The sequence below is a fragment of the Monodon monoceros genome, unplaced genomic scaffold (genome assembly GCF_005190385.1).
Source record: "Monodon monoceros isolate NGI ecotype Baffin Bay Population unplaced genomic scaffold, NGI_Narwhal_1 Super_Scaffold_18, whole genome shotgun sequence".
In the NCBI taxonomy this organism is placed as follows: domain Eukaryota; kingdom Metazoa; phylum Chordata; class Mammalia; order Artiodactyla; family Monodontidae; genus Monodon; species Monodon monoceros.
Window position 1 is genome coordinate 32,592,871 of NW_021703774.1, and position 18,496 is coordinate 32,611,366.

General features: G+C 43.2%; 1 protein-coding gene across 3 annotated transcripts in view; it reads right to left on the reverse strand.

Moving 5' to 3' along the window:
- Positions 1-1,076: 1,076 nt before the first annotated feature.
- DSTYK (dual serine/threonine and tyrosine protein kinase) overlaps positions 1,077-18,496 on the reverse strand; it is a 55,477-nt gene continuing 38,057 nt past the window's right edge. For 2 of the 3 annotated variants that reach the window (XM_029228579.1, XM_029228581.1), the window contains 10 exons: positions 14,163-14,395; positions 13,452-13,535; positions 12,617-12,793; positions 11,864-11,993; positions 11,332-11,488; positions 10,768-10,900; positions 8,760-8,873; positions 6,256-6,370; positions 3,728-3,862; positions 1,077-3,155 (listed from right to left, as the gene is read on the reverse strand). In XM_029228579.1, coding sequence (XP_029084412.1) covers positions 2,968-3,155; positions 3,728-3,862; positions 6,256-6,370; positions 8,760-8,873; positions 10,768-10,900; positions 11,332-11,488; positions 11,864-11,993; positions 12,617-12,793; positions 13,452-13,535; positions 14,163-14,395 — 1,466 coding nt within the window. In that variant the 3' untranslated portion in view covers positions 1,077-2,967. The remainder of the gene's footprint in view (positions 3,156-3,727; positions 3,863-6,255; positions 6,371-8,759; positions 8,874-10,767; positions 10,901-11,331; positions 11,489-11,863; positions 11,994-12,616; positions 12,794-13,451; positions 13,536-14,162; positions 14,396-18,496) is intronic. The other variant, XM_029228580.1, reaches the window with a different exon arrangement.

Consider the following 18,496-nt stretch of genomic DNA (forward strand, 5'->3'; position numbering starts at 1 on the left):
AAGAAAATTCAAATATTCCAAATGCAGATAGGCCCATATATGGATTCTATGCCCAGACTCTCTCACAGTATAATGAAGAGTAGATAGGCTTGTGCACAAGTTCAGAATGTTGCAAGTTCGTGCTGAAAAGAGGCTGGCGGAAAGGGTGTGAACCCAGGAGAGGCTCTGAAAAATAAATTGCTATCACTCCACTTTGCCCCTTTCTTCTTCGCTCTCCTGCCTCCCATTCCCGGGCCTTACCCTCTGGTAGTGGTCATGTCAAGTGCCCAGAGACCAAGAGCAATCCATGGGGGGAGTAACATGTTCCATCAATCTCCAAGGCAAACCAAAAGACCTCTAGGGTCCCAGTGGAAATGGAATGGAATAGAGAGCATTCTGTAGACACAGTGAGGTTAAGGGAAAACAGAAGCCAAACAGATATAAACCTAAAACGTTAATGTGATCTTTATTATACAGCACATCTGGTGTTTGTGCACCCCAGAAGTATACACAATACTCTAAAAAACCAAACCCAGCCATTCAAAATTACACTAAATGAAGACTTAACCCATAGTTGCATCTCTTAAAAATATACACAATTAACACTGTCCCGTTGTAACAATATCATGGAAAGAGACAGGTAGCACAAGGAGGGAGAGAGTGTAAGAACTGAAGTTTGTGCCAAAGTAATTTTCTCTTGTTATTGCACTTTTATTCTACACACTTAGTATATTACACTTTTATTTAACACTGTAATAATAAACATTAGTCCTTTGAAACAAACAAAAACATTACATAAAGACAAAAGACAACAAGCTGTCCAGACCAACTTCCTTTCCAACCCTCTGAGTAAGGTGTCCCCCCAGTGTCAGGTGTTCACACACAGTCTCTTCAGTCAGCTCTGTGGACTGGATGTTAACAAAGCAGATAAAGTTAAAAATAAAACCCTTTTCAGAACAGTAGTGTACTTAAAACCCCCCAAGGGAGTTTGCCATACAGGTTTCTCAAGTTGACTCCCTCCTAACCCACTTAAACATCACACTAGCCCTAACCCACCCCACCCCCATATTTAGAAGGATAAACCCTCTTTTTTTTTCTTTTAAAGAAAAAGTGGGCTATTTGATCCAGCAAATCCAAAAATCAAGCTTTGAAAACTCAAAGAAAGCAACTACTCTTTCGGCAATGGACTCTTCGAGGGCCATTTATTCCACTCTGATGCAGTATGAACTTAGGAGGTTCCCTGATTAGTCAGATGGAATACCATGCATGCCTTCTCTCCAAAGCAAGGCCAGAGGGAGTCTGTTCCCCAAAGTGCTGTTATAATCACCAATCCCTTTTGGCTTCTCAGTGCTAAATAATAAGCCAAAAAATAAAGTGTCATTCAGTGCAGTTATCACTTTGCAGCCCTGCTACCCTAAACCACTTTGCTGATCAGGAAAAAACTTTGTCAACACCTCTTTGGCAGCTCAAGTGAAAATGCAAAAAAAAACGCATTGGAGAGCTGACAGGTACTGCTTGAGAGTTCTACCAGTCCCCTGTTTCTATCCGTGGTAGTAATATATCCCTCCCTTCACTCTTTCCTTGAATTTTAGTGTTAAAAATTAGGAGAAGCTGCTGCCTAGGCTCTGTCCCCTTGAAACTGATGGAGTCACAAATGACTTCTTTGGTCTGGGAAGAACCAGCACAGTCCTCCTTCCCAGAGAAGTGAAAGGCTTTTGCTCAATCAGTGAGCCACTCTCTGCAGAGGATCCAGGGAACTAGGGCATGCCTGTGGAAACCTCACCCCGACGTGCATTCCGCAACGCCCCCAGACTGACCTTGCCACTGGCTCCCTAGGCACTAAGGCAGCTACTCTGGAGCCCCAGGCTCCACCGCGTCTTCTGATTGCTCTGCAGGAAGGTCCGTCACTCAATTCTGAAGCAACAGAAGCGACCAGACCTCAAGCACGTTAAAATGGCCAGGTAATCATTTTCGGGCTGGGGTAAATTGCCCTAATTAAGTTGGTAAGAAGGATGGAACACAGTAAGGGTAACTCTTGCATCCCATCCTTCTTCCTCCCCCTGCCACAATCTCACCTCACCACGTGGGAGCACAGACAACCAAAGCTAGGAGGTAAAATCTTCAGGACTTTGGCCTTGTTGAGCCCTCTACAGCCCGAGTGCTGCCAGGCCTCTTTGAATATCTAGTGTCTTCCCAAGTAATATACAATACAGTACATTTCATGGCATTGCATCACTTAAATAATGGATGCCAAGCAACAGAAGAACCCCAAATTAGCAGACACTGTTATTCAACAAAAGCAAGGTATACACACGTGTTATACATATGTATTCCTGTACTCAGCCTGCTGAGTGTTTAAATAACACTTCCAAATATCTACATGTGGACTCTGGCTGGCCTGCACCTTTTCTCAGAATACTTTTTAAAAAAATGAACTGCAACCACTCATCTCCTTACTAAGCGTTAGCCCCTCCCTTGCTTCTCCCTACTCAGGCAAAATATGTGCGCGATCTGCTAGAAAACTGGTATCTGAGAGCAGACTAAGCCACGGGGGATAAACTGAAAAGGGACTCTGGGTGGAGAAAAACCTAACCTCCCATGTGTAAACGGAGCTACGAACTAAGACTTCCAAAGAATGTTAGGAATGTGGGCTCCACTATAGGAGCACAGAGTCCTGATTATGGCTGGAGTTAAAAGACAGTCTGGAAAAGGGAACTAGGTAAGACTTTTCTTGAAATTTCATACAGAAGAGATTTATACTGACTTTTTGGCTAAAGAAACAGCTTGGGCATCAGTGAACTGCTGGATATGCTCACAGCCATCCAACTCTTCCCTATCCAGGAGTCATCTCTGCCTGGGAAAGTCTCAAGTTGCCCCGCAAGCATCAGTCCCCTTGGGAGCTCTCTGTAATGAATGTCAAATTCTTCCCATAGCCAAAAGGTGAGGGGAAGGAAAGAAATAAAGAGCGAAAGAGAAAGGTCTCTGCTTTCAAGTAGAATCATCGAGGCCTCTGTTTGGCCGCTCAGAATGTGACTTGCATAGCCTGTCCATGATGCCCTGGAGCATGGGCTGGACAATGCCCAAGAGAGGTCTCTGCGAGGGGTCACCATCCCAGCAGGCTTCCATCAGCTGCCAGCACTCCTCGTCAAACACAGGGAGGCGTTCCGGACGGGCCCCTAGAGAGAGGAGCATGGAAATAAGACCCGAGGCGGCGAGAAGGGAACCGACACAATGAAGAGGCATGATCAGCTCACAGGCTCTGTCCCCTTGAAACTGATGGAGTCACAAATGACTTCTTTGGTCTGGGAAGAACCAGCACAGTCCTCCTTCCCAGAGAAGTGAAAGGCTTTTGCTCAATCAGTGAGCCACTCTCTGCAGAGGATCCAGGGAACTAGGGCCCCAGTTGGGGCTCAGGATGCTATACAATGCAGTGAGCTTTGGCTTCAGCTGCAGATACCTAGGTTAGAACCTAACAGTAACTGTGATGAAAAACTGGAATACGCTGGCATAGGATGTTGAAGAATTAGAAATTTTAAAGATAAAAACCTGTCTGAGAGTTCAGAACCACGCTGCCTGGAAGCAGAGGTTTGACTTAAATGTCCTTTCTGGATTCCATGATGGTTTAAATGTGTATGAGGTCCTGCTGTGGAGTGGCCAGAGAGGAGGACAGGAGGCCGCTGCGGCAGTCCCTGGTCTCAGTCTGCTCTCTTCTGGGGAGTCAGGGCAAAGCAAGGCTCGTGGTTCTTACCTCTCCGCACATTGTTCCAGAGATGGTCTTTGCTGGCACACCTCTCAAATGCCTCAGGGAGCTTGACAGAGCCTGAGCAGATATACCAGAAAAGAATGCCAAAAGCGTAGACATCCACAGAATTATCATACTTCCCTACAGCAAGAAAGGGTGACAAGTAGTGAGCCAGGGAGGGAATCAACAGCATCACCACTAACTTGCATCTGCAGAGGCCTTTACACATGCTTTCCTAAAGCCTTTAATGCCCATTATCTCTTATAACAACCCTGTTAGGCAGGACACATTTATAATGCCCATTTTATAGTACGAAAAACTATGGCACTGGGAGGGCTAAAGATTAAAAGAGCCAAGACTAGAACTTGACAAAGGGGAAGGAAAATAGGCCTTTTATTTTAATTTATTTATTTTATATTTCACTGATAGTCACTATATTTTGTATTTGATTATTGTTTGTGTGAAGTACTTTTTAATTTTTTAAATAAATAAATTTATTTATTTATTCTTTCATTCATTCATTTTTGGCTGTGTTGGGTCTTGGTTGCTGCACACGGTTCCTCTCCCGTTGCAGCGAGCAGGGGCCACTCTTTGCTGCGGTGCCCGGGCTTCTCATTGCGGTGGTTCCTCCTGTCACGGAGCACCGGCTCCAGGCACGCGGGCATCAGTAGCTGCAGCACTCGGGCTCAGTAGTTGTGGCGCACGGGCTTAGTTGCTCTGCGGCATGTGGGATCTTCCCGTACCAGGGATTGAACCCGTGTACCCTGCATTGGCAGGCGGATTCTTAACCACTGTGCCACCAGGGAAGTCTGGGCCTTCATTTTAATGGGACAATCAAAAAGATTAATCCTGAAAGGTCATGTTAGGGAAATAAAGTTGGGAAATACAGGTGGGTAGATAGGTTGGAACCATAACATAAAGATTTTTAAAGTCGGACAGAAGAGTCTGGATTTGATGGGCAGCAGGAGTCATTTATCCTTTAGAGCAGGAGGTGACATGAAGGAAATATTTTAGAAAGATTATTTTTACAGCAGTAGGATGAACTGCAGTAGAAATAATCAAATGAATTTAAATATGAAGTAGCCAAGATAAAATAATAAAAGTGGGAATAGAAATTTTTTTAAAAGTCAGGGAAAGAAAAATGATGACTGTCTATTTCTTTTCAATGTGCGTAGGACTACAGCTATCCAACTAACTCCTAATCCTTATATGTATCCCTCAATGAAGGGTTGGGGGAAGACTTGTGGCTAATGAGAGAAATCCAAATATTATAAATTGCTAATTTTAAGTCTTACCAATACTAACAAGTGACCTGCCATTCCCTTTCCACCTTCCCTGGCGATGACCCAACCTTCCTCGTCCATTCAGGCTCAAAACCTCGGAGTCATCTTTTAGTCATTCATTTCTGTTCATCACCCATATCAAGTTAATTACAAAATCTTGCCCATCCTTCCTCTGAATTGACCTCAAATCTGTAACATTTTTTGTTTCAGCACTACTACCAACTTAATCCTAGGTCTGGTCTCCACCACTGGTCTCCCTACGTGGCTCTTGCCACTCAATCTGCCTTACCTACTGCTATTAAACATTTCCATGAACATCTCTTTTCATCCCTCACCTGTTCAAAAGCCCAATAGCTCCTTACTTCTTTCACATCAAGCCTTCACTCCACTGCATAAATTTCAAGCTCAAATATATCTTATCTCCAACTTGTTTGCTATTACTTCCCGAACTGATTTCTTTCCTGTCATGCTTATTTCTAATCGGCAATTTTGCTCCTATTTCCTCTCCCCCAGCCTCCAGAATTTTCTCTCCTACCTAACATGGTTGGACTCTAGAGACAGAAAGACCTAAATTCCAACCCCAGCCTCATTATTTCTAGCTCAGTGTTTTGGGGTGGGTTTCTTCATCAATCTGGCCTCAACTTAATCCATGACATGGACATAAAAATGCATCAATATCACCACAGAATTGGCATGAGGATTAAATGGAACAAAATATATGATATAACATACCCACAGTGCCTAGCTCAAAGAATATATTAATAAATATATTGACTTCCCTTCCCACCTAGCAAATTTTCCAGATCTCATTCAGTTTCTATCCAGAATTTCACCTCTACCACAAAACCATCTAACATTTCTTCTCTGAACACCAACATTATGTAGCACTTAGTCACATGTTGTCTTATACTGCTTCTTAATTGTTTTACCTCTCAATATATCTCTGTCAACTGTAAGTTCTTTAATGATAGAGGACAACTCTTATTATACAGGAGTTATTCAATCAATACTTTAGGATTGAATAATTGGTTGACTATGGCAATGATGGCACTAATAGCCCAGAGAGACATCCAAAACAACAGTTGGTGACTCCCATTTACACTTTTCTTTCTTGCCCCTTTACCTCTTCACTTGTCCCCCTACTTGTACCAGAACTGCCAGCAGTACTTGTGGATACTACTTAGCCCAAAGGGTAGCACTTGGTTAAAACACGGAGCCCTGCCCAAACCCACTCCCTGCCCTCCAGCTTACCTGTGAAAAGTTCAGGGGCCATATGAATTGGTGTCCCCACAATGCTGCCTGACATCATGGCCTCTGGCTTGCAGAATCCTAAGTCAGTGATCTTGGCGCGGTTCTGCTTGTCCAACTGCCAACAAAGCAGGGTGACAGTCATCCTATGCCTAGTCCTGCACGCAGCGCTCAGCTGCATACCCAAGCTCAAAAGCAGGCATCTACCTCACAGCAGTACTTAATCAACCCTGCCTCTATTCTCCCTGTCTCTAGATTCACTCCCATTACTGTCTTCTCCCCATACTGTAAACAACCTGATGGCAAGGACTGCCTTTTTCATCTTTGTACCCCCAGCACTTAGCATAGTGCCTAGCACATATCAGGAGCTTAGCAAATCTTGGAAGAATGAATAAATGAAGGGCACTGAGGAAAGTATTATTAGTTCCTGATTATTCTCCTCTGACCTCCAGAACCCAGGGCAGGAAGTTGCTAAATAAGAAGGTTGAGGTCCTCTAGTCAGCTGAGGAGGGTTTTTTAATTCCCTCTAGTTTCCTTTCCTGAGGTCCAAGACAATAAATCTGTCCCAGGTGAATGGATAAAGAAGATGTGTATATATATATATATATATATATATATATATATATATATATATGTATATATATATACAATGGAATACTACTCAGGCATAAAAAAGAATGAAATAGTACAGTAACATGGATGGAACTAGAGATTATCAAAAGAAGTGAAGTGAGTCAGACAGAAAAAGACAAATATCATGTGGTATCAATTCTATGTGGAATCTAAAATATGATACAAATGAACTTATCAATGTGGTATCAATTCTATGTGGAATCTAAAATATGATACAAATGAACTTATTTACAAAACAGAAGCAGACTCACAGATATAGAAAACAAACTTATGGTTACCAAAGGGGAAAGGGGGTAGGGGAGGGATAAATTAGGAGTTTGGGATTAGCATATACCAACTTCTATATATAAAACAGATAAACAACAAGATCCTATTGTATAACACAGGGAACTACATTCAATATCTTGTAATAACATAAAATGGAAAAGAATATGAAAAGGAATATATATGTAGAACTGAATCATTTTGCTGTACACCAGAAACTAACATATTATAAATCAACTATACTTCAATAAAAATAAAAATTAAAAAAAAAAATCTGTCTCATTTGGCTATTGACAAGCCTCTTAGGTTTCAGCCTAGAATTTTAGGAAGATACTTCCCTCCCCCCAAAACTGCTATCATCTTTATATATCATTTTTTAAAATAAATTTATTTATTTATTTATTTATTGGCTGTGTTGGGTCTTCATTGCTGCAAGCGGGCTTTCTCTAGTTGCGGCGAGCGGGGGCTACTCTTCGTTATGGTGCGTGGGCTTCTCATTGTGGTGGCTTCTCTTGTTTCGGAGCACGGGCTCTAGGCGCGCGGACTTCAGTAGTTGTGGCACGTGGGCTCAGTAGTTGTGGCTCACAGGCTTAGTTGCTCCATGGCATGTGGGATCTTCCCAGACCAGGGCTCGAACCTGTGTCCCCTGCATTGGCAGGCGGATTCTCAACCACTGCGCCACCAGGGAAGCCCTCTTTATATATCATTTAAGTGTTGCCAGAGACACTTCAGTGATAATCCAATATATTTTCAAAAGGACTATGTCAAAAGATTCTTTATAATTTAGATAACAGGACTGGTAGGTTCATGACTATCTTACCTTTTAAGGTGTATTTACCCATCTCAGTCCTCATCCAGCATCTCAAACCCTAAGCAATAACAAGACCTGGAATCCTCAAAAATATCAATGTCACAAAAGCAAAAAAAAGGCAGGACTATTCTAGACTAAGAGGCTAAAGAAACATGACAAAATGCACTGTATGATCCTTGGATTGGATCTTGGGCCAAACAAACAAATAGACCATATTTGGGATAGTTGAACGTATTTGGGACAACTGGAAAATGTTAATATAGACTGTGTATTAACTAATAATATTGTATCAATTTAAACTTCTTGGGTGTGAATAATGGCATTTTAATTAAGTGGAAGAATGTCCTTTGCCTTAGAAGATACAAGCTGAAGTATATAGGAGTAAAGTTTTATCTGCAAGTTACTCTCATATAGTTCAGTAAAAAATGTGTGTGTGTGTGTGTGTGTGTGTGTGTGTGTGTGAAGAAAGAGAGAGAGAGAAGCAAAGAGAGACTCCAATAGGAAAGAGAATATGAATCTGGGTGAACAGTATGTGGGTCTTCATTGTACCACTCTTTTAGCTTTTCTGTGAGTTTAAATTTTCTCAACAGTGTTGGGAGAAAAAGTCTTAAGCAATATAAGCTAGGCCTATGATGCAAGTCCTCCCTAAGCTTCGAGTCCAAGATGCCATCCATCCACTCTGCTGTTAACTGGCCACAGTCCTTTCCTGTGACCGAATTTACATGCATGTGTACCTCCCTCCAAAGGTCACTTACACATAGAGACAGGGAGTTATCTTGGGGAAACAGCTCTTACTTACCAACACATTTTTCAGTTTGATATCACGGTGGACAAGTCCCTGGCTGTGCAGGAAGCGGATTCCTTCCACCACATCTAGGGCTATCTGCAAACGGGTCTCCAGGGTCAGCCCAGCCTTGGGGAGACAAAAGGGTTTACCTGTCACTAAGAAGACAACTCCTCAATCCAACTTGCTTATACCAACGAAGAGTTCCTTCTGTGAGATACTGAAAGACTGACCACACTAGGGTACACAAGGACAGAAAAGCGGATGAGAATAAGGGAAGAAGAAGGCAGTCAGGAGAGGGAAATAAAGGAAAAGCAAGGGCAAGCCATAAAGGCCAGGTCAGATCCCTTGGAGGCAGCACTTAGGCCAGCCGGATGATCCCCAAATGTGACTAGGAGAGCCACAACCAAACGCCTGAAGGCATGAGTGTATCTCTAACCCTGAACAAACTTAGAACTGCCTTAGAGGCTCAAAGTGAGTATTTCTAGGACTCTCAGGCAGATTTACTTCCATTGCTTTGTAGGACTGGTTAGCCTTTGGTTTTATGGATTCAAATACCAAAGTCACCCATCTTACTTCTACCAAGCCTCCAATTTAGGGTCTCTTGAATTCTGGAGAATGTTATATCACTCATCCAAAAGCCCATATATGGTTCTCTAACCCACTTATGGAAGAGCATCACATGGTGCTTAGCTTAACTGCCCTGAAATGAAGAAGGAAAGCCACTTGCAGAGTCATTTTATTCACCGTATTGATTTCTCATGGCTCCTGCAAGCATTTCTGAGGATTCTTCTGTCTTATTCCATATAAACTGGTACAAGAGGCACCTGTGAGAAGGGACCTACCAGATACTCTGGGGTTAGCTTTTCCAGCTCCAATGTAGAGGACAAACAAAAGAAACCTCTCTATTTCCCTGCTGGTGGCTGTTTTAGATGAGGGGAACTCAACATCCAACTGAGGGTATTTCACCGTCATTCAAAATCTTCCACTTCTCACTGTCTACGGCAGAATTTGAATGCTATGGAACTTTTAACGTTTTTGGTCTTCTATAATTTGTTCCCAACATTTCTTTGCATATTATCTCCCCTCTATTCCCCAAATGAACCAGCTCCTCCAACACAGTCAGTGTCCTTCAAATGTTCTGGGCACTAAGCTATTCCTTCCCCCGGTATGACCTCTTCTTTCCATCTGCCCAGCTTTTACCCATCAGGGTTCATTTATCCAACTCAAATGCCACCTGTTCATGAAATATTCACTGACTACAATTATTTTATTTTTAAAAATTTTTTTTGAATTTATTTTTGGCTGTGTTGGGTCTTCATTGCTACGTGCGGGCTTCCTCTAGTTGTGGTGAGCAGGGGCTACTCTTCATTGTGGTGCGCGGGCTTCTCATCGCGCTGGCTTCTCCTGTTGCAGAGCACGGGCTCTAGGCACGCGGGCTTCAGTAGTTGCAGCACACGGGCTCAGTAGTTGTGGCGTGGGGGTTAGTTGCTCCGCGGAATGTGGGATCTTCCCAGACCAGGGATCGAATCCGTGTCCCCTGCGCTGACAGGCGGATTCTTAACCATTGCACCACCAGGGAAGTCCCTACAATTCTTTTAAAAGCCCCTGGCCAATTATACTTTTTCACATCCCCTTATGTTGCTTAATACAGGGCCTTGTACAAAGTAGTCACTAATAAATATTTGTTGACAATAAAAACTAGCTTAATTCACTGAGAACGAAAAAAGAGAATAGCAGAGTTATAGAAAGCTTTTCTGCTCTTCTGTGTAGTCTAGATTTTTACACTACCACGAGAGGTAAAAGTGGTGAATTGCAGTATTCTGGATATAAACTCGGCAAAAAAACATGTTCTGAGACATTTTTAAGGTATTTTGGAAATGAAGGTAATAAAGCTTGATTACTCCAACATTGTCTTATGAGAGCTAGAGGCTCTGAATAAAGAAGAGAGGAGGAAAGGCCAGAAAGGAACCTGTGGATCTGGCTGCCAGCTGGACCTCACTCCCTCCTTGCCCTGCCTCACCTTCAGCCCACTGTAGAGGTCCCGGTGCAGCCGCTCCATAATGAGCAGCACAGCGATGCTGGAGCCACCACCATAGTTGTAGTCGATGACGGAACCGTGCAGATCCACCAATCGCTCATGCTTCGGCAGAGACCTGGTGAGGAGCGGAAAGGTCTGGGCTAGAGCTAACCTTGCATAGCACGTCACTACAGTGGAAGAAATAACCCTGAGACCGTGCATAGTCCAGGCCCAGAGGTAATAGCCCTCAGGACAGCGAGAGGGCAAAGAGAATGGCCTCTCTAACGAGGACAGAGAATTATGGAACCTAAAAACTGACAGGCCTTAAGGACTAAGGAAGAAAGTCAAATGGAAGGATGGGTCTGAGAAATTAGGATGGTGGGGAAAGGGCAGGTAGAGGCAGGAAAGTCCTTGAAGAGAGCACATTTCTGGGCCAGACACTGGAATACTGGCCTACAACATTTTGAGACATAGGTTTACTATAGCTCTTGGTACAAAATTTATACCAGGCTTCTAAGCTTCTTCTCTGGATCGTTCCCCACGAAGATGAATGAGACCAGAACCCACCTCATGTAGTGGAACTCCAAAGCTAGGTCATTCCAGTGCTTCTCATCTGGAGGGACAACTGACTTGAGGGCACAAGGGAAGTGTCCCCCCCAGTTGTCACACAGGTACACCACACCATACTGGCCCCGGCCCAGTTCCTGTCCCAGTTTAGGTTTACCTATAAGGTACAGAGACAGAGGTAAGGCAGGAAGGATGGGAACTTGCTGGGCAACCTCCCTAAGATTCTTAGACGTGGACCTGCCTAGAAGCAGGAAGTCATAATTATGCCAGGGGAAGAAATCTGGATGTTTTCTAAACCAGTAGTAACCTAACTGGTTTAATTTGAATAAACTTTGGTTGTGTTATTTGAACTATATAAATAGCAGGACCAAACAGACTTCATCAGAAATTCAAAAATACATCAATGGGTGTTTAGGCAGCTTCACAAGGAAGCAGCTTTAGACACTGGGGTTCTCCAGGGTTGGACATGAGGATGTCAGGTATCCAGAACCTTCCTCCTCCAATTTACTAGGGAAAAAATATAAGGACTCACGATGCAGCAAGACATCCTGTAAAGAACGGCTTTCCAGCGAAAGGCGGGCCAGGCGGGGAGCATGATCTTTCCGAACCTTCAGCCATAGATCTTCAGTTTTCTCCAACCGGCCTGAGTGGCCAGCTTCCAGCTGGGAAGGAAAAAGAAGAAAGAAACATGACTTATCAGGTCCCCAGCTTTGGCTTCCTCACCTATTATATGGGGATAATAATATCTACCTCATGAGGATACCTGTGAGAATTAAATAAGGTATATGTAACATAGCTCAGAGATTGGCAGACCGTGAGCATTCATTAAGTAATACTTTTTCTTCCTGGATGCATAATCACATCTACCACCCTCCCCTCCACACACATGTACACATGCACACGCGCACACCCCAAAGGGATAAGCAGATGTCACATAACTGCAAACTACTATGGAAGTTGGAATGGCATCCCTTTCTGTCACTCATCCCTAAAATACTATATAAACTCATATAAAATTCCTACCCCTCGATTTTCATTCCTCACTCAGTGAAGTGGGGAGACATTAATTGAGTTCCCTCCATTCTCTCTAGAGTTAGAGAAATATCCACATGAAAAAGTTACTGATGAAACAGCCTGTAACTTAGTATTATCCTTTAACAGAATAGAAAGGAAATATACTGATGACTTTTTAAAAATTATGTAGACAGCAGTAGACGAAACATTCCACAGTGGATGAGGTTCCTCTCCGATTGATCCAGCTGTATGTCCTTTCCTATATACCCACCTGCCGCAAGGAGGCTGCAAAGGCCTCATGAGAACTGTTGAGCCGAGTCCGGAATTGGCTGCAAATGCTCTTGGCCAGCTTGGAGGCACTGAGGCTCTCGATGGCTTCCTGGGCCACCTTTCTCTTCCACTCTAGTGTGATGGCAGGTGGGCTCACCCATGTGATGCGCTGGATGATCTGTCAGGATGAGGTCAGTGAGAACACTGAGGGATGGGAGACGGGAACCACTAGGAAGAACCAACACCCCTCCCTCTCTGGCTTACCCACTCGTTAGGCCAGGATCTTAAGATAGGAGCTGTATGAAGTCCAGCACTCCTCTCCAATTCCATCTAGCTCAAAATCGGGGCTCAGCCCAACGGAAGGCATCAAAGAACACTAGGCCTAGTCTGAGTGCCCACAAATCAATACCTTACACTCAATACTGGGGGTGCCTGATAGATCCCTTTCTAAACACAGCAAGTAACTCTACGGAAGAGTCAGGTGGAACGTCAGAAAGGAAACCGTACTCATGGCCTCTGGCAACAAAGGTTCTGAGAAAACACTGAGGTTGGGAAAAAGAAATATGAAGAAGCTAGTGAAGCAGGGTTTTATGGCTCCATAAAATATCATTTAGACACATCACTTTTAAGAGTTAAAGGGGGCACTGTTAATAATTATTTCAGAACAGGCATAAACCAGGATTCTCCCAGGCAGGCAAACCACGACAAATGGCCACCTGCCCTGACAGACATCAGTTTGTTTAGGACAGACATCCTAGACATCAGTTTCTGTTGGAGCGACCAGATTCACCTAAGCCAACTAGGGGCTGAAAAACACTTCCCTAAACAACCTCTACCTGTTTGATTTGCTCCCACAGCATCCTTGTAACTGAGGACCCTGAGTGAAATGTGACTTCAACATGATAGGCAGCATTTAAGATCTGAAAGAGAGTACACAAACGAAAGTCAATATTCCCTGAGTAGAGTGGCTAATTAAAAATGCAATAAATGGGGCTTCCCTGGTGGCGCAGTGGTTGGGAGTCCGCCTGCCGATGCGGGGGACACGGGTTCGTGCCCCGGTCCGGGAAGATCCCACGTGCCGCGGAGCGGCTGGGCCCGTGAGCCATGGCCGCTGAGCCTGCGCGTCCGGAGCCTGTGCTCCGCAACGGGAGAGGCCACAGCAGTGAGAGGCCCGCATACCGCAAAAAAAAAAAAAAAAAAAAAAAAGCAATAAATGATATTTATTTCAAGAACATGGTGCAGTTTCAAGGTTCCCAAATCTATCCCTCAGTGTATGTGCAGAGTCAATGCAGGCTGATCATCTATCTGGTGACTATTTGGGCTCCTTTACTTCATATTCATCTTCTTGCTCATTGACTTAACTGCAATTTGACAGTTCACAAGCACCTCCCACGGACAGTGGTCATGAGATAGGAAAATAAAATAGAATTCAAACTGGACTGGCAAAAAGTTGAAAGGGAAATTCTTGACTAACTTGAAGCTGGGTTCGTGGGTGGATTCTGTTTCATGTGTTACCTGTGACACGCTCTTAACTACCCTTTGAGTACCTGTTTGAGATAATTACTGGTGATGTGAACCGAGACATCCTGAGACTTCTCCAGGCTCTGCAGACACCGTTCCAGCGTTCCGACGAAGCTCTCACGTAGGTAATCCACAGAGCTGATCAGCTTGTTAGCCACTGCTTGATTAAGCCGGGAGACGATGAGTTCCTGGATCTGTCTGATGCAGCATTTGATCTCTCTGGTGCCCACTGGTTCTCCATTCTCAGGGACAATGACATCTATGGAGGCAGAGCAAAAAGCTAGTTGGCTGTGAGGGGAAGGGGCAGGCACACTGAATAAAGGCAGCTCCCAAGTCAGACCCAAAGAGCTACCACGAACAACAGCTACTAAACGCATATGGTTGAAAAACTGACTCTCAGTATGACCATGGGCCATGCAATCCTCAACTACTTAAGGCATCTAAGAATCGTGAGAAGGAGCAACTGTACAGAATGAACCTATTGATTTTGTCAGCTCTTATATCGCATTTATAGAAGAGGAGAAACAACGTTTATTGACTGCAGACTATTTGAAATGCACAGTAAGTGTTTTTCATATGTAATCTAATTTAATCCCAACAACAACACTGTCAGGGGTATATTACTGGTTATATTTTATATGTCAGGAAAAAGCCTCAAAGAGAGAATAAAGTGGGCACTGGGAAGGGATGGTACAGTTAGGAAGTAATATAGCTAGCATTTGAACCCAAAGCTCATGGATTCCAAAGCCTCTTATCTTTGTAATAATTCACACTTCCTAGCATATTAATGAGAAAATTCCAAGAGTCAAGAATTCAATTTTAATCAACTACTAGAGAAATGAAAAGTAAAACTGGAACGTTGTCCCCACTATGCTACTAGCTCTCAGGATTAGAAAAGTCTGTTTTGCAAACCAGAGGACAGAAGAACTTAGAGAAGACAAATCACCTATAAAAATTCCACTCCTAAAAAGGCCCTCTCTAATGTTAGAAACTTATATTGGTACCACCTCTTTGGAAGAAATCTAGCAATATCTATCAAAAATTTAAGCTAACCAACCAATAAACAAAAGAAATCTATACACCCTTTGACCCAACTACTGTTTCTGCTTCTAGGAATTATTTTTCTAGAAATATACCCTTACAAGTCTCAAATACATGCATGCACAATGATGATCAATGCCATATACTCTGAGAGAGAAAGAAAAGAAAGGAAAGGAAAGAAAGAAAGAAAGGGAGGAAGGAAGAGAAAGAAGGAAGGAAGGAAGGAAGGAAGGAAGAGAAGGAGGGAGGGAGGGAGGAAAGGAAGGGAGGAAGGAAAGGAAGGAAGGAAGGAAGAAAGGGGCTTCCCTGGTGGCGCAGTGGATAAGAATCCGCCTGCCAATGCAGGGGACCCAGGTTCGAGCCCTGGCCCGGGACAATCCCACATGGCTGTGGAACAGCTGGGCCTGTGAGCCACAACTATTGAGCCTGCACTCTGGAGCCCACGAGCCACAACTACTGAGCCCCTGTGCTACAACTGCTGAGGTCTGTGCACCTGGAGCCCATGCTCCGCCACAGGAGAGGCCACCGCAATGAGAGGCCCGTGCACCACAACGAAGAGTGGACCCCGCTCGCCGCAACTAGAGAGAGCCTGCGCGCAGCAACAAAGACCCAATGCAGCCAAAAATAAATAAATAAAATAAATAAATTTATTAAAAAAAGAAAAGAAAGCAAGAAACAGCCTACATATCCAGCGGTAGGGGAACAGTTAAATAAACTAAGGTATATCCACTAGAAGACGACAAATTTCTCTGCACATTTATGGAAAGATCTCTAAGATATGGGGTAAGTGAAAAAGCAAGGGCAGAAGAACATATAGAGGAAAACTAGATGACTAGGAGACAGTATCTTTTTATCTTTGAGTAAAGTACCATGTTTTTAGGTACTATCTTTTCAAAAAATAAATAATTTATAAAGTATGTATGTCATGATACCTAGTGTGCATGCATTACCTTTATTTTAAAACAAACAAAAATCAGTAATAAAAATCTGGCTCCATAGGATATGTGGCAGCTCTCTTCTAAATCTACTTGTCATTGCCTCAAGGATACCCAGAATGTATTAGAACAAGGTAAGAAGCAGCACGTAAGTCCTGTCTAAGATGTAGCCAACTAGGTAAGTAGAATCACAAGTCCACGATGTAGTTAACAGAGCCAGACATTTGACGTACTTGTTCCCAGTTACTCCACATCTGAGCTAACCACTGTGCCCCAGGTACCAAACATGATATACCTGGTACATGATAGACAATCAAATGTTTTCACTGATTGCTCAACCTACCTGCCCTGACAACCCTTTATCGTGTCTACTCTGATGCTGGCATTGATGCTCCAGTGTCTTTTATTCAGGCACTGAATTAAATTAAACATTCAGAAGATTTCCTAGGATTTCCACGGCAAGTGAGCACTTCTCAGCAACTCCTCCCTACAATGGGAATTCGCCAAAGAGGTATCTTTGTTCATCTTTAGAAAGACCTATAAGAAATCAAGCATGCTATGCTTGCTAAAGTATATTTCCTTTGTATCTATAAGTGTGACAAACATATACCATCACTCACACACTGATTCATTCTCCAAAGATATACTATACACAGACTCTGTTGTTTGCTGCAAGGGATACAGTGATGAATAAAGACCCAGATCCTGTTCTTCATTTCTAGGATTTTAGAAAATAGAGGAACATAAACAACTACAATAATAAGATAAAAAGTGAAATATACCAGAAATTTCAGTTCCAGATGAAATTCTATGGGAGTTCCGATGAACTGCAATCATTATTAGCTAAGAAAATTAAAGACAACTTCATGAAAAATGTTATTTGGAAGAGGCCTTGAAGGGTAGGTAGGATTTGAAAATTCACAAATAAAAGAGATTCAGGTTTAGGGCAGGGCATAAGCAAAAAATAAAATAAAATAAAATAAAGGAAGCATACAGAGGACAGGAAGCAGTTGAAACCAACCAAAAAAGAAATTACAGGAAGGTGCATAGTGGGAAATAAGACTGAGAAAGTTGGAAAGGGTTAGGCTTTGGAAGATCTTGAATACTAGGCTAAAGGAGTCTTAACTCAGTCTGTAGAAATAGAGCCAATAAAGATGAACTGGGGAAAGGAGAGAAAGATGTCAGTGAGATGAGTCAGGTAACAATAGTTCAGTTGGACTAAAGAGGAAGGAATAGAGAAGCAAAGGTATATATGAAATAGGGAAGAAGACTCAGCAGGACTTGGCAACTGACTGGATACGGGGACAAGAGAAAGAAAACAGTTAAAGACCATGCTGAGGTTTTTGTTTAAGACTTTTCATTTAAAAAATTTTTTTTGTTTTTATCTTTTTATTTGGCCGAGCCGCGCAGCACGTGGGATCTTAACTCCCCGACCAGGGATCAAACCCGTGCCCCCTGCATTGGAAGTGCAGAGCCTTAACCACTGGACCACCAGGGAAGTCCCCATGCTGAGGTTTTGAAGCTGGTTCCCAGGAAGATGGTAGCATCGGTCACTGGGAACAGATAAGAAGCAGTAAAGCATGGGAATTAAAAGAGTATGGGCTCAGGAATCAGACTGTCTAGATTCAAATTCTGCCTCTACTGTTACGCAGCTGTGTGACCTTGAGCAAAGTACTTAACCTGTCTAAGCCTGAGTTTCCTCATCTAGAAAACGGCAATAAGCAGAATCCACCTAGGGAGGTTGTTTTAGAAAAAAACGAAGACAAGAAACTGATGCTAGGTCCCATGTCAGAAATGTTGATTGGTAGGTCTGGAGTGGCCTTTAATGGTCTCACGCATCTACATTTTCAAAAAGCCTCCCAGGTTATTTGGATGCATAGCCATGACTGAGAACCTAAAGGGTAACTTGCAAACCACGTACTTTAATTAATAGGTAGTAGAGCTAAGGTTCATGCAGAAGTCAGTATACAAAGTCAGTAGCATCTAAACCTCAGACACCAAAAGACCAGACTAAGCATTTGGCCCAGTTTTGTTAACAGTCATTCATGAAGAATGGGAACGCCAGAAAAGCTAAAACCGTTACTCTGGGAAATCCTTCTGAGTTAGGTCTCAGGAGCAGCCTGAAAAGAAAATGAGACCATGACACACAAAAAAGAACCGACAAAGAAGCATGGGCCATGCCAAAGGAGCCAGGGTTGAAGCATGACTTAGTGACATTCTTCAAGCAGCTCTTCTCCAGTTTTATCAAGGCCAAGGGGATACAGATATAAACGGGAGACTAAAGAGCACTATTGGGATGAAGTTACCAAAAGCTGGACTAACAGTCCTAGGAAGGAATGATGGTGGAATCTTCCAGGAAGGTCTCTCAGAACAAGAGAGGCCAC